Raw genomic sequence first — 17,305 nt, 5'->3', positions numbered from 1 at the left:
AATAGTCAGACAACGTGATAAATTCTAATTCCTAGACTGTTGACTGTACTTTATTATCCAAATATGTAGCTAGATTGGAAAGATAAATGATCAGATAACGTGACTTTGCCAGTTCTAATTCCGAAACTATTGATTGAACAAACAACAGGTTTAAGGGCCTTCCCCTTAGACTTAAAAGACTTAAAACCCTTTCTTTACCCGAGTCCTTCTCAAGAAAGGCTAGACCCTACCTCACCCAATTCCCAAACGTTTGCTGACCAAATTAAACGGACTAAGTGAACATAGCCCTTTCAGTTTTAGGTTTATTTTCTGTAGAAAAAAAAATGCGTGGATGCCGTTTGTTTTACTTACATTTCAACATCCTTTGGGAAATTCGTATGATACTTCGCGGCTGTTTTTCGAAGTGGAAAAACCTCCTTCTTGTTATGTTTTATGGAAAGAGGTTTGCATTTGCAATTTAATAATCTATTGACGTCAGGTTTGTTTTGACGTTTCGCGTCTAAATTTGGCGCTTAGAAATTAAACAAATAAAGGCAGTTTACTAATAGTTTTTGTATTAGTTCAATGACGAGGTGTNCTAAGTGCCTTAACATCTGTTTCTTTTTGTTACAGAAAAGAAGGAATGGCGAGACCGACGCCGCCCGATGCCTCGTCAACGAAACCGTTATGAATTGACGCGAGAGCATTACGAAGCCAGTTCCTTGTTATGTCTGTGATCCCGGCTTAGCTTGTGATAGTATTGTGATAGATATGGATACCCTGCACGTGGTGCATGCCCACAGCAAGGGCTCCAGTCGGAGCCAGTCGCCGTCGACAGCAGACCTGGCGAGGGACCCGGCGGTGGTGACGGACGATGCCGTCATCAGGTCCAGGGTCCAGTCGCCTTCGAGCGTGCACCATGTCGTCAGTGTGAGTAGACTGTTTTATGTTCAATCGTTATTAAAATTTCTTAGCGGTTAGAGTCGCTTCTCAAACTACATTTTAAATAAACAACCTAACGTTAAATGTTCTACATGCTCCCTTCACCATCATGTTATTTGGTGTCCATTTAAGAAGTACAGCCCTTTCTAATTTTCCGGAGGCAAATCGAGGATTTGGTCNATTTGGTCTACCCTCTGATATTACCCAGCAGGTCATTATGTCGTGTGTTGTGACTCGATATCCCAAATTGTGAGTCGGAAAGCATGTACAAAAGTATAATTTAATAACATATTTTATTATTCTACCTATTAGTTAAGTGAAATTAACTTTTTAACGCCACTTAACCCCTCAAATTATGTTACTACACTAAAATGTGGGAAAAATTTCACCACTGGTAATACAAAGACCCAAAATAGCCGTCGTAAGTACCGCTTCATTCATTTTAATATGACTTAATTCGTCACACTTAGCAAACCATTCGGGACCATTCATGGATTAAGTCACGCACTTTCCCTTTAGTGCTGGTTAGGGACAGTATTGTGTATAAAAGTTATTATTTTTTATTGAAATATTATTTTATTCTGTAGGCGTAGAGCAGATACAGACGGTACACAGAACTTGACACTGTAGCATCTTTGTTAATTGAATAGGGGCTATTTCGGAATAGCAATCAATAGTCTGATGTCATATGATATTCTTTTGTCGTATATTCACCCTAATATTTTATCAGGGTCATTCAGGGACTCTGCCTTAGTTTTAGCGGGTGTACCTATATTTCAGTAATGATCTGTATTAAATAAATAATTAAATATTAAGTTTCGGAATATTAAAAAACCTTCAATAACAACCTATTTCTAATAACCTATTTCATAATCTAATACACATTGTCATTAACCTACCTAAAGATAAATAATATGGGCGTAGAAGACTAATAGCCGACCCATTAGTTTACTACCACAGCTCTGAAATAAAATGATTTCGTTCTAGTAATTGCTTACGTCATTTATTATGACATCTTATTATATCGCGTGGGCTGCAAAAATCTGGTGACAGACCGTATGGTTATGGCGTCTGATATAGCCCAAGTGCCCTCTGAATTACAGAATCGACTTAGACAGTCAGAAAACTCGTAGAAATCGTTTATTTTTTTGCAATTAGGCTTTTAAAGGCATAAAACATCCACAAGGACAACCTCATAAAGGTAGCAGGAAGGTGCTGGATGCAGGCAGCTACCAGCCGGTTATTATGGTAATCATTGGGGGAGGCCTATGTTCAGCAGAGGACGTCCTATGGCTGAAATGATGATGATGATGAGGCTTATAAAAGGCGCTTATACACTTCCCGTTTACCCTACCACTGCCTGAGGACAATAATGTGGGCCAGTGCTGAGAAAAAACAGAACAAACTCAGTCACTATTGTCATTTGATTAAGTAAATAGGGACCGTTCGTTCGCTCTCATCCAGGTTCTATCCGCGACCTTTACCAGATCGTTGGTCCACCTAGTGGGAGGCCTGCCCACGCTACGTCTTCCAGCCCGTGGTCGCCACTCGAGAAATTTTCTGCCCCAACGGCCATTGTCTCTACGAGCTATGTGCCCCGCTCACTGCCACTTGATTTTAGCAATTCTGCGAGCTATGTCGGTCACATTGGTTCTCCTGCGGATCTCCTCATTTCTGATTCGATCACGCAGGGAAACTCCGAGCATAGCCCGCTCCATCGCCCTTTGGGTGACCTTGAGCCTTCTTATGAGGCCCATAGTGAGCGACCACACGTTTCAGATTCATATACCATCACTGGCAACACACACTGGTCAAAGACTTGTCTTGAGACACTGCGGTGTTTATTAGGGACTGACAACATCACAAAAGCACCTAGGAAAATTAATTTTAGTTAATCGTCTCTCTCTATATCTACTAGATAACACTGTGCATAGAAACCAATGAGAGATTGACGCAGATTGGTGTCTCCGAATGCTAAACGGCTAGGATTGGTGCCAAACATTCTGTCTACATGATAAAAATTACTCTGCAGATAATCTTCTGACGCATTCATTCATATCGTGATTAATTAACGTTGTTGACTTAAAGCTAAACACTAGGGCTTTTTATGTAGTTAAAATAAGGTCGAATTTTTAACAAAAATGTAAATCTGATATGCCATCGTCGTCTGTACACTGTATTACAAAAATTTTGCTATGTGATTTTGAACTTCCTTCCCGGGAGATTTTTTTCGAATATTATGAGGCTTTATTTAAATGAATGGTGGACTTAAATTGCCTGATTGCCATTGCTATTTTCAGCAGTCTATCTATACTTCAAATAGTACGTGAATGACTTATGACCCCTCTGAAAAGTCTAGAGATCGTAATCTATCCAAGTGATCCAAGATCTATTTTGGAATTTCTGAAATTCGCCTCATTCTACATAATTTTAGTAAAACTTAATACCACATAGTATAATATACTGGGACACTAACTTCTTCGTCTGGATAGACTTAAAAGGACACAAAGCTCACGCTGTCTTAGAGTTAACAAAGTAGGTAACAAGCAAAGTATATTTTATACTTGATGATCCTTTTAATTTGATTTTCTATTTAACAATATGATGATTAGATAGTGTACATTATTAATGATCCTTTCAATTTGGTCTTCTAATTTCATGATTGGTTGCATACCACATAGTGTGCATTATTATGTAGCCAGAGTTACGGCAACAGTGAAAGTTTAACCACGAATGTGTTTAGATTTCACTCATAAATAAACACTTATCACCTTTTCTTAATTACATTTAGGTTCTATAATTATGATATAACGTTAATTATTTTAGTAAATGAGTTATTTCGTGTCATAAGTTGACGTCTTTTTATAAATAGCAAAAAACGCGAAGTCTATTCACGTAATTATGTATGTGTAAGATGTTGAATAATTTACTTTCAGCTTATTTAAATTCGTAAAAGTTATGTTACCGTCAAAACTTAGGCGTGTTCAAAGCACTTTAACATATTATACCTATTAGCTAGAACATCTCAAATATACAGTTCGAGACAATACGAATAAAGGCTGCTAAAATTTTTGCTTCAAATTCAATTAATAATGACACAGAGAGAACAATATTTGATTAATCCATCCATATTATCATAATACTCATTACTCCTACATAACAGCAAAATAATAATACCTACCTATAAAATATTTTGTTGAAGGTCAAAAAATCCTGTCTCTTTTTGTATACTTAAGTATCTTTTGTTTTATACAAAGCCTTTACTTATGCAAAACCCTTCCTTCAGAAAATCTTGACACTTGACAAAATTATCATAGCACGATATATCGACAGCTGAGTACGTATGTTACAATATATCGCCTTTTATAATGGTCTTGGCACGGTCAATGGTGTTGTTATAATTTACATGAAGAACGCCTGAGGCGACGGTATTTTGTTGGCGCCAAAACTATCCAATCGGTATTGCTTTTAAAACGCAAGCCGTAATTTGTTTTTGTTTTTAATCCACTAGCTTTTGTCTGTGGCTTTGCTCGCGCGCATTTAAGTGAGTTTAAAGAATTAAGAAGCACCGACTTCACCAAAAGGAGGACCTTTTGTTGAAGTCGGTTAAAAAGGGAGAAACATGAATTTCAGGCCTTGGCCAGAAGTTGGCCAAATAAGTCTTTATACTATGAGTAGAGAGGGTCGTGCTCCTGCATTGGATATTAAGTTACCTGGGTTGTAGTTTAATATCCAATGTTGATGCTAAAGATTCTCCCAAATTAATTTCCATTACTTCTACGACAAAATAATGTAATTGCCACAAACAATGCCAGTTTTTTTAGTTTTTTTTAATCTTAACTTGAATATTTTTTCTATACTTATTTCCTTCCTGGTCCCTAGTTTACATTACAAAATCGGGCTAAAATTGATAATGAGCAATATTGTTCTAATTCTACGAGTAATACTCGGTTATTATTTANTCAGTTCAAGGCCTTAAGTTCTAAAATTTATAACAAAGTGAATAAACGTTTAAGTATTTACCCACTTACCAGATATGAATTCAGGAGAGCAGTTAAATTATTTCTTCTTTCGTTAGACTATAATGAAACCGAATCGCTTCTTACATAGGATCAGGTTATGCAGATGCCACCTTACCACTCAGCACAGACTTGCACACCTCACTCACTTACACACTGATAATTTCACTCACTCACTCTCACTCACTCACTCACTCTCACACACTCACTCTCACACAATAACACGTTCATTCGTTTGTACTCTAATTGTTATGTAACACTGTTTTAAACTAAATTTAAGTCTTCTTTTTCTTGTTTTAAAAGTTTTGGTTTTGTTTTAAAAGACTAACCAATCGGACCAAGTCATTGTATTTAAATCTTAGTTGAGGAATCACTGGCTACTAAGATACAGGTTGTAACCTAGTTTAGTAGTCATGGGACCCCCGATTATCATGCCACTTTTTGTAACTTTTGCATAGTAATACATGCATAATGTAACTTTTGGTTCAAATAAACGTTTTTTTATTTTATTTATTATTTATTATTTATTTAGCACAAGTGTAGAAACATTGTAATCGCCAAACGGTTTGTGCAAACAGATTTATTTATAAACGGCTAGTTTAGCGGCTGTTGTTTGATGTTTGATTTATCGTGGATTTGAAATTTTGAATCCTTGGATCTGTGTATCATTTTGAAATCAATTGGAGGTTCTGTAACTGTTCTAATCTGTGATTGTAAAAGGATTTCAACTTCCAAGTCTAATTGATGCTTGTTGGTTTAATCTATTGATAAGTTTAGGATGTTGGTTGTTTTAGGTTTAAGGGAAGTTATGAAATTCACTTCGTAATCGGACTACCTATGGGTTCAGATCAAATTAGCCTCTGTTCGAGTCTCGATTGTTCATAATACAAAGATGACTATTCATGACTCAAAGGTGACTATTTATGACTCAAAGCAGGCTTTTTTTAACACCAATCAAAACCGATACAGATATTTTCCCGAGTCGTTAACTTAAGATTAAGTAATACATAGAAATATTTGAAAATAAAGGACAAGTATTTGGCAATACTTCATTAAACTGTCATAACTAATATCTTCGAGACACATACATACAAAATTCAACTTACGGCAGTTTCAAAGTTATCTCCACCGACTCGTCTAAAAGTTTATCTGTCAATTAAAGTTCACCACTGGGTGTCTCAATTACAGGGGGTTCGGTCATTACCCCCGCAGGGCTATGCCACAAGCTATGCGGGTATCTGACATCTTTGGCGTAGGGTTGGCACTTTAGCAGGTTAACCATTTTAAAACTGGCAAAAAAATACATTTGAAAAGTTATTCTGTTAACTCAATATCTGTTTAGCTTCTATGTACAACTCAGCATCTATCGTAATTATTGATAAAGGTTCCTAAAAATAACATTTTAACAGAAACGTTCGAATTAGAAAAACGAATATGGTATGATTCATTGGCAAAATAAATGTATGTATAGCAGATTATGTGTATTATTGTCTAATTATTGTATGACATGTCCACGCCTTTTTGCTGACTCAACTCATTAGGGAACAATACTAGAAATGATGTACCAAATAATTAATGTATTTCTTTCACATACCAAACGACCGGCAAATAATTAATGTATTTCTTTCACAAACCAAACGACCGGCAACCCTACTGCCAGTCGCTACGCTACCGACTGAACTTGATAACATCTAATGAACATGGTGTGAAATGTGACATGTTTGTTGAAATACACTGATTTCTTTGTAATGGCGTCAAGTTTGAAGGCTTTTAAATTAAAGTACTTTATTTTCTAGCTAGCTTCTGCCCGCGGCTTCACCCACGCAAATTCGATTCGTGAATAAGTTAAAATATCGAAAATAGTTTAAAACGTTTATTTAGGCGTAGAAACAGACACAATAAAGACGAATACATAGAAAAGGCACAATAGGATTATAGGACGTTCTGTCGATTAAATTCCAATCCCAAACATTGTGGGCACAAAGTACTAATGAAGTTTGAAGTTTTCAAAAGACGTCCACTGCAGGACAAGGATTTCCAAAACCACTGGTCTTGTTGCCAGCACGCTGCCCGCGTCGAAGCTCTTTCCCTAAACTTCACAAGATCATCAGTCCACCGTATTACAGATAGTAGGATATGAATATAGATTAGTTTAATAGCAAATATCTTGTTTCTTTTTCAGGAGCCGTCTTCGACGTCGTCATCAAGGCATGGGGAGAGGCCACATCACGTCAAGTCGCACTCGAGGGACCTCGGCAACAGTCCCCTGTCTGCTAACACCACCGGCAATAGCACCAGAGAGTGAGTAACTTTATTTAAACCTCCGCTACACTCGCGAAGTTGGCCGAAGTTAACGAGATTTCCGCGAATGTTCGAAGTGCTCCGAAGGTGAACACCGAATCGTCTGGCTACTACTTGGCTTATGAGCTAACTTCGGTTCCCATCGAACCTAATCATTCGTCCTTATGAATTCGACCTTTATTACAATGATCGAGAGAAAAAAAGCCATTTGAATAACATGTTGCCACACATTTTTATTTGCGAAGTTGCACGAATGTGCACGCACTTTAGACTTTAGATAACCTCCTTGAAGTCTTCGTAGAAGCGCTGAGGCGAGTATTCTTAGAGCGTTATTAAGATGAGACAAAATCTTTAACATCGCGAGCTAACAGTATACACAGCGCCATCTAGGTGGATAACTTTGCATTATGTTCTCTGGCATGGTTGTAGAGCTGTAGCAATTTCAAAGGATGTCATTTTAATTTTTTTAACTTCTTTTTTGTTCCAGTCTGGAAGACTCCCCACAGAAGAAGATACTTTCCAGCGTGATAGCTCCTGGCGACTACTCGAGCGCGGTGTTCAGTCCTAACGTTTCGTACGCGTTATCTTCGGCAGACGAATACGGCTCACCGGCGTATAGAGGTATAATTTTTAGCTTTATTTGGGTATAATAAAACTCAAACTAAGATTTATTGCTAGACTCACAGCACTGAAGGCTGTATTTGCATTCACTTGTCGCTACTGTAGAGTAAGGCCCTGTCTTTCGCTAGTGGCTAAAATAATGGCGCCAACATTTGTTGAATTCACCAGGTTGGCTCCACTGTAAACCTTGTCAATCACCAGCGGTGCCAACTGTTAAGTATAAAAACGATAACCCTCGTTGAGTAGTTGACATGACTGAAATTTATACATATAAAGCGAAAGATTACGAATTAATTATTAAAATAACTTTGACCTTATAATAATAATCTTTACTTTTCAGGTCAAGACGGCGATTACACTAATCAAGGTAACAGTCTTATCTAGTTTTACAAATTTATAATATTAGATGTAATAGTCATTAAAATTCTGTATATTTAGCTTTTTTTTCTTGACAGCTTCTATGTATTTTTGTTTATTAAAAAGAGTATTCCGAATTTGACAGATGAGAACGATGGTGGCACCAGTGTGACGTCATCAAAGGCGTTAGCTGCCATTGCGCACCTCAACTCCAAGATTGAACGCACGAAGGACTTGATACGGTTCGAACAGACTATTAGGGATGGTGAGAAACAATTTACATTTTTAATGCGATAACTGCAAACTGACATTCACTGCTTACACTCGTTTGTCTCCTCAAATAAAAAAATTCCCACTATTATGGGTGTGATTTGATGTGAGTCTAAATTTAAAAATATTATTATACTCTTATGTAGAATGTCTATCAGCCTCGGACCTCCTCACTGATTCAGAAAAACAAAATCCAAAGTATCCCTCTGAGTCAAGAGACTAAAGAGTATAGTTCAGGTTCGATTCCCAGTTTGGTTACAAGATTGCTGTAATCTACCTGATTGGCTGATCTGATCATAATAAATACTCAGTGCATCCTTTCAAATGAAGCTACCTAATTTGTTAAAATTTAATACTAAATAGGGTAAACCGACAGTCATTGGACGCTGCCAGTCATTGGACAAAACAACCCTTAAATTTTCTTAAAATGAATTTTCCTTCAAAAAAATGCCCTTTTATCTCCATCAGTCGGAATCTCTCAGTTGTTGAAATAGAAATGCTATTTTTAATTCAGTAAATAACTGTCCAATAATTTTCCTAAGTGTCCAATGACTGGCAGTTTACCCTACACAAATTGACATTCAAATTTTAAATCGAAAATATATTCTTTCAGATAACGTAAATGAATACTTGAAACTGGCAGCGAACGCTGACAAGCAGCAGTTACAGCGCATCAAAGCGGTTTTCGAAAAGAAAAACCAGAAGAGTGCGCTCTGTATAGCTCAGTTACAGAAGAAGTTAGAAGGCTACAACAAACGCATCAAGAACTGGGAGGTGAGGTGCCGTCCCGCTCACACACACACCCTCTCGCTCTTACACAGTCTAGCTTGGGGCCACGCCCACTTTTCGTCTCTGTCACTTTACTAACACTTTCTCTTTCACACACACATTTCATCGCTTACATTTCTAAAAAGTAAATGAAGAAATTCTCGAACAGCAAATACGCAGAAAGAATTCAACGGTAAGAATGGTATGGTAAACCATAATTATAATACATTGTGTTATGTACGAAAACTATAATCTGATAGCTTGATATTAGTGATAGGATTCAGGCGATTGGGAGGAGGGTGGAAAGGGGGGCTGTTGCCTAATTTTTTTTTTTGTGTTTTGTCTATAGAGCGGAGATCTTGCCTTAAAAATCTAATTTGCCCTGACCCATCCCCTGGCCAAATCTGAATACGCCTATAAAACCATGTAACCAAAACAATACTGCACACTAATGTTAGAGGCCGGTAGTTCTATTCTCATAAATAAAACACTGGATAGGTACTTAACTTTCACATTATAATGTTTTAGCACAAAAGCGTGCGGAGTCGTCCGGCGCGCGTTCCTCTATTCTCACATTTTTTTAGTGTGACATTGACATTACGTCATTGTCACTATGAGAGCAGATCATTGGCTATAACGATACCTTTATTTTAACGTTTTAAATTTTTCACAATTAATACTACATACAACAGCTACTCATATAATAATTCCATATAAATACACTAACTCAAGTGTCCAAATACGGCGGCTTTTTTGCTCAACGCGTCAACATTAACCGCTGTAACCGAGTATTTAGTACTTAGCCTTCGGTCCCGTTAACTTCCAGCTGCTGACAGCGAGCACTGTCGTCACGACTGACGGCGGACGACCGCTCAAACTGGACCGACGACTGATGACAAGCCTCACTCGAAAACAACTTGCCGTAAGCGCAGCTTAAACAATCGGCAATGCATATTAACATGACCGACTTTAGACACCAATGAGAAAGCGAGACCATTGAAAAAGAAGTCTTAAAATGTCCTGACACTTATTGATTTAACATCTATGTAGTATAAATAGCAAATGATTGGATATAATATAAGAAACTGAGTAAATGTTTCAGCCTCTCCCAAAAGATGCGACATAACCTAATCTCCCGTCAACTAAATATTCGGACCAATCTCCCAATTTTTAAATGAATTACAACTGTTAGATGAAATAAAAACCGACACATTTGAAAACGCGATATTTCTTCCAAATTCATCGACTTTCACATATCTGTACAACCAAAATTTTATTTACTTACAAATTTATTGATTCTTGTTGCAGCAACATGGCACAAGTGGGCAGGCGCACAGACAACCGAGGGAAGTGCTACGAGACATGGGACAAGGACTGAAGTAAGCATATCTATGAGCTTAATAAAGAATGGTAGACTTAAGGCCGGGTAGCAGTGAAAATGGTGAAAAAGAGGTTTTCATTTTTCATTTTTGAGGTATTAAACAGTAAAATTAAAGGCTAAGATTTTATTTGGGCATAGTTGAGGATATTTTCTAGGGCTATTAACGGATGGAAACACGATTTGATGAAGTTGACTCGATAGAATAAATTCCCAAAGTTACCTCTATTCGTTTTCTATTTATGGTTTTATTTTTTAAATAAGCGATTTGAGATTCTGAATCTTTTACTAAACTAAAGTTCAGAAATAACTTGAGGGCTTTTAACGGATGAAATTTTTATATTGTAGCTCGATTGATGGTTTCATTTAATTTATTTAAACCAGGTTACCTATAATAATATATTTTCGTTAATTTTTGAAAATATCAAATTAGCCCGTAATCCTGAATCCTGATACATAAAGTTAGCCTATTAATTTAACACAGGTACGACAGTACTCAGTGTTGCACTATCAAATGCAATTGACGCGCCTCTATGCCAGGGTTTTTATGTTCCTGGTCAGGCTATAAGAGCATAATGATTAAAGTCGAAGTCAAACATTATTTATTTGTGTGGACCTATATTAACGAGAGATTACAAGGCGTCAAATATTTCAAGAAAAAAATTAAAAACTATATTATAATGCTAAATTTTGCTCTCATGGAGCCTTTACCTACTCTGACAAATTAAGACTTAGAGAAGAAACTAATAATAAAACCATTTAACTGTCCTGCAATGAAAAGCTTGATCGGGTACAACACCTCAAGTTATTTCAGAACTTGATTTCATTAAAAGACTCCGAATATCAAATCACTTAGGTATCTAAAGTCAAACGATTCTGAAATGTCAAGTGGCATAAAGTTGGGACTAATGAATAACCCATTAAGATAGTAGCGCCCTCCTGTCAATGACATACCTGGAACGATAGAGTATTGGACAACTAATGAAAATGCTTTGTCCTAAATGACTGACGGATATCGTAGAGACCTGAAAGTTGGAAGGTGTGTTCTTTGTATCAACAACTATAATTTATTATCCAAGCTCTAAATAATCGCTACTAAGAGTAACTTATCATAAAATTTTCCAGTCGCTCAAGCTTCCAAGGGCCTACCGATAGGTCGGGTGACGTAATCTTGAAATTCTTTAAGCCGGCGCAGAACTTCCAGAAGGTCAGGCGACGCCACGGCCACTTTGAACCGTGTTTACTTCTGCAGTTATATTTCATATTTATTCGATTCTAGAATATATTCCCAAAAAGTCTGTAAGGTGTTTCAATTTGTATCACTTGGATATGATTTGTATTAGAAAGTGTTGTGAGTGTGATGCTTGAAGGGAAGGAAGTCGACCTAACCTAATCAACTGCGTATTTCTATACTATGTAGCTGGAAATTGTGGCGGGAGCTCTTTGGCGCGCTGTCTTCGGCGAAGAATTGCGCGCGCAGATTTTGACAGCGTGAAATACCTACTTTAGCAGAAATACCAAGCCTTAACGTGCTTTCTGAACGTAGTTATATTTATTTTTGCTCTGTTGAAAAATACAAATGTGGACCAAAATCTCTATGTGCCTCGATAAATTAGAGTGGGTGATATGATGATGCGATAGATCCCTCCTAGTTAAAAAGACACCTGGGGAATAAAATAATAATAATAATTCTTTCTAGTATATCTGTTACTGTTAATGACTATAAAGTCCCAAGCACTTTAGTCTATGTATCACAGCTTTGACTGAATGTTGATGACCATAAAGTTCAAAGCACGTTTTGAAGCCACGATAGCCGAATGGTGAAAGAAAGGAACGTGGGTTTACCCGAAATATACTAAAAATATAGTTTTTTATAAAAAAAAAACTGTCTATGCCTCTAACTCTTAACGACCATAACCTCCAAACCACTTGTTGCACAGAAACGTGGGCGGCAACATTCGTGACGGCATCACGGGTCTCGGAGGAAGCGTAATGGCGGCGCCGCGGGAGTTCGCACATCTCTTCTCGCGGTCCAACCGCTTCGGATCGGCCGATAACATCGCGCAGCTGGCCGGTGGGTGACTTTCAGTTTGTTAACAATTATCATTCACTTTGACAGCTTAATAGGTCACGGGATAGGTCCCTACGATTAAGAGTAGGCGCACACCGTTGATTTTTAGTTGGCCGATAGTTGTGCCCGATTTTAAATTGTATGAAGAATCGGCCAAATCGAATCGGCGTAGTGTGCGCACTCCCATACATGCCCGTACTGATCAACTGCCCGACTAAACTATCGGCCGACGAAAAATCAACGGTGTGCGCCTACTCTAAAGATGTTTTTAATATCATGCAGGATTGGGTATTTGCCACCACTCCCTAATAATTCTAAAGCACAACTATTTTAAAAAGGCACTTCATTCTCTGGTCTTAAAAACATAATTAATTTTAACTATCTGTAAAATAAGATTTTTGGTTGCATTGTAATTGAAAAAAGTAGTTTAATGAGGGTTTTCGCATATGAAAGATCCGCTAGATGGCGGGACGTGGATGTGGGGTCTGACTGCTGCGACCTCACATCCACCATCCCGATTGGTGGATTTCGACATATCTGTCAATGTCATGTCAAAAATAACCAATCATGTAGCATTTGGACCTCGCGTCTACGTATTGCCATCTGGCGGATTTTTCATACGCGAAAACCCTCATTGAATTGACAAAATAGTGGCTAGCGGCCATACAAAATCTATGGGAGTGTCTCGTTTTGACAGTTTTAAAAAGTACGTCAGTTGATTAGTGGTGGCAAATACCCTATTCACTTTGCACGCGGGATTGCCACGCATGCGTGACAACCGCAAGTGTCCTTTTCATACAAGTAAGCATTGTAATGCATAGAATACGCACACAGGGGGGAACGCGAATCCCGCGTGCGTGATGAAAACCGCACGATATTAAAAACACTTTAATAGCATAATATTAAGGTCTATCTCTAAAAAAGTCCAACAAGCATAACGGTCTATAGTCTGGTCCTAGTAGAATTTTGTCCAATGACCCCTAGCTACCCATCCTTATTGCTCGCGCGTAATTATGTTGCTATCGCGCTCGCACACTCACTGCGGGCGCCCGTCGCACAGTCGCGACAGCAATATAATTACGCGCGAGCGATAAGGATGGGTAGCTAGGGGTCATTGGACAAAATTCTACGTACTCACGGACCGGGCTTTAGTTATGAATTAGATCAAACTCAAAGTCAACCCATATGCATGTTTGACTTTTTGAGAGTAAACTCAAATTGGCTACACATTATTTTGGTTAAGGTTCAAAAACTAAAAAGTTGAGTACCTACCAATTTTGTGCAGATAGTGACTGCTAAAATCATACAGTTTCATAATTTCAAAGTCAAATTCTTTGCTAATATTATTTTATTAGGCTCTTTTTAAGGAACTTGGACACGTCTCAAATATAACTTGCCCTACCACCACTACTCCAAAATTATTACATAACCAATACAATACACACTTCAGTAATTGCTTAACTACATTTATTTATACCTACTTTTATATTTATGTATTCGTATTGTGTACTGCAAAAAATACATACTCAATTCAGACGGCTTTTTTGTGTAATTTTGCCAACAAATATATTATTTTAGTCTATGTGCTAAGCAGCTTAAGGGCTTTTTGCATTATTATCTTTCAGATGTCTATTAATTTAAAATATGTGCTAAAAAAAGATATAAATTACGATAATATACATTAAAATATATTATAGCTCTCATATTATATTATTTATATTTTAATTAGCCATAGATATATTTTCTATTTTATAAATGTATGTATTTATTTTGTCACAGAGAACACGGGCCCTTGTGAGTATTCGTTTTAGAGTGGCTATATCACTAATATTTATAACAGTTACTTTTCATCGGCCGGAAACATTAGTTAACGCTAAATAATCCTACATTAGTTTAGAGTTTGAAAGTTAGTGATTATTAGTTACTAAGAAAGTACATATTATTATACTTCCATAGAAATAGGGTATGAGGTTTCGTAGAGCCATATTTTAGTTTTTAGTCGGACTGTTTTTAGAAATAATAGTTATCTTCCGGTCGACTGTCACTGTTAGTTAAATTTTAAAGCACTTTTAACACTACTAAAATTTATTTAAATACTCACTATTGATCAATTTCACTGTTTTAAGTACGAACATTTGTTGAATGGTGATGGAATTTTTATAACTATTCTTCTCACAATTTAAACTTATAATAGCACTCTTAGTACTTATGATAAATATGTTTTATTTTGCAAAATAACAAAACACGATATTACTAAATATACACTACTTTTCTAATAAATAAACACTACTGTCCTCTAACACACGCCCCATGAAGTTTTTGTACAAATATGTAATATTAATATTATATCTCAATAACATTTATTTATATCTATTATCTAAACTTTTAACCCAGCAGAAAAGCACCTTACAAATTCTTAGATATTTATTTAGAAGCATTAAGTCGCTCATGTTTAAGTTCACACAAAAAGTATTTACCTGTTTTAAATTATGCAAAGACGATTTATTAGCTAATTAATGATGAACATTAAAATTGCGATCACATTATTTGACTTATGCACGTTAATCACGCAAGTGCGCTAAAAATACAGAGTTTGTGTTTCCACAATAAACTTGTAGTGTAAAAAACGGCGATTAGTTTGAAGATTACCGTCGCAACACGCGAGATAGTGTCACTCAATGTCGCGTTAGTCATTTGTTTTGCTTGGGCCATTCTCATGCTAAGTCAGAAAATTACATCCGCTTACATGTAGGAGATTTTTTACTAAGTTTTTCGTCTTTGATGAGAGAATAATTTATCAGGTTTAAACTTCTATTTTGACTTGTAGTTTTCAAATTTAAAAATACAGAGTTACATAATAATAGCAAAGTAATGAATTCCTACTTCACTTTTAAGTTTTATAACTTTTAAAGTACAGCTACAATAAGTATGCTCATTGACAACATTTTTTCATTATTCGTATCGTTATACGAAAAAACATTTCATCATTATTATTGCACAAAAATATTTTTAAAGTGAATTAAATTGTGTGATACAACACAAAATTAATTGATCAAAATGATGTCAGTTAGCGTGTTCGTTATACTCACGTATAAATATGCTATTTAATTACTCATATTAATATTAAAATTAATAGGTTTGACAGACACCGAATTAATATCAAACTAAGGTTATTTCGTATGTCGACTTCTATCGACACTATCTTATCTATTCAGAATAACCCAAGTACATATTTACGTAATTCTTTCAAAGTGTCAGAATATTTACTTCATATTTCTAGTTGCGAGCGATTTGTCGTGCAATAATGTGTGTGGATAATAGATAATGTTGTTTAGAAAGTGCAGAAAATGCAGGAAAAAGTGTAAATATTTATTGTTAAATGTTATATGATCATTTGGTGTATCGGTTTAGTGTTTACGACTTACTCTAAGTAGATATGGATAATTTAGCCTGTTTTTATAGCTACATTGTAAGTTTCATCAAAATCAGTGCAGTAGTTTTTCGTGAAAACAAACATCAATCCATTCACAGAAACTTTCGCATTTACCTATCTTATTAGTATAGATTTCATAGACTTCGTTATTTCGCGAGAATAAGCTTTATAATAGTATTCTATCTTTTTCTATTTTTTTTTTGATAGAAACAATATTCACATCATCTCTAACACATTGTACTTCAGACCGCTCATTACTCACAAAATAAAGACTACTTCTGCAGTGCCCGTGTACATAATGTGACGTAAAAGTTAGTTAGTAAACATGTATATTTACACCTTTACATCACCTTCGCTTATACGAGTAGTTACAACTGTTTTAAAATACTCTTTACATAGTATAAAATAAGCATTGTTTATCAGAAGAAATGCATTAAAAAGAGTTAGTTATGCTGCAATTTATCTGTTAAAAATGCTTGTTTGAAAAAATCTAAAATACCTACTTTTATTAAAACCATTACGAACTTGAACCTTGTGAATGTCACATGCAATACTTTGTAAATGCAATATGTGAATTGTTGCTTATCATGCTGTCTCCTTCTTGCACGCTAGCCCCACAACACGCGGAACTGAGAGGTAAATAGTTGCTGCATCACTATTGTAATACACAATGAGAGTTTTATATGTCTTCTGTGAGATTGACATAAATTATTATGTGTGCTTGTTACACGCTAAGCTTTTTTTTACATGATTTGGATTGCCTTTGTCAAATATTAAAATTTATTTAAAACGAGTAAATCGATATTTATCAAAATTTGATCAAATACTTTTTCAATCTTAGTTCTGACCTGCGCAAACGCATTTTAAGTAAAATGTTAAATTTTCACAAAATTTCACTTACAGAATTGAATCATATAGCGAACTTAAAAAAAAACATCTTGGTTTGATAAAGAACCTAAATAAATTGTTTTCATTCAAGAGCAACGACATTTATTAATTCTACTGACTACATTGAGTAGTTGACACTACTTTCTAAAAAAAAGCACATCTTTGTAGCCCTAACGTCATAGATTCCTTTTGTTTATTAATCAAGGGGGAGGGGCAAACGTTAATCGATTGGTGGTGTCAATTACTCAGTTTATTGTTGCTCTCCCACTACCATATCC

The 17,305-nt window shown here is 36.1% G+C and overlaps 1 protein-coding gene across 5 annotated transcripts in view; it reads left to right on the top strand.

Annotated features, from left to right (window-relative positions):
* Positions 1-17,305, top strand: part of LOC114352397 (transmembrane and coiled-coil domains protein 2-like) — a 51,993-nt gene that overhangs the window by 21,433 nt on the left and 13,255 nt on the right. For 3 of the 5 annotated variants that reach the window (XM_028303993.1, XM_028303989.1, XM_028303990.1), the window contains exons 2-10: positions 613-909; positions 7,123-7,241; positions 7,729-7,862; positions 8,203-8,229; positions 8,365-8,484; positions 9,103-9,263; positions 10,566-10,636; positions 12,576-12,709; positions 14,486-14,500. In XM_028303993.1, coding sequence (XP_028159794.1) covers positions 751-909; positions 7,123-7,241; positions 7,729-7,862; positions 8,203-8,229; positions 8,365-8,484; positions 9,103-9,263; positions 10,566-10,636; positions 12,576-12,709; positions 14,486-14,500 — 940 coding nt within the window. In that variant the 5' untranslated portion in view covers positions 613-750. The remainder of the gene's footprint in view (positions 1-612; positions 910-7,122; positions 7,242-7,728; positions 7,863-8,202; positions 8,230-8,364; positions 8,485-9,102; positions 9,264-10,565; positions 10,637-12,575; positions 12,710-14,485; positions 14,501-17,305) is intronic. The other 2 variants (XM_028303992.1, XM_028303991.1) reach the window with 1 other exon arrangement.

Source organism: Ostrinia furnacalis, unplaced genomic scaffold, assembly GCF_004193835.3.
Source record: "Ostrinia furnacalis isolate ACB-3 unplaced genomic scaffold, ASM419383v2 OfSCF1351, whole genome shotgun sequence".
NCBI lineage: Eukaryota > Metazoa > Arthropoda > Insecta > Lepidoptera > Crambidae > Ostrinia > Ostrinia furnacalis.
This window is presented reverse-complemented; position numbering and strand designations above follow the sequence as displayed.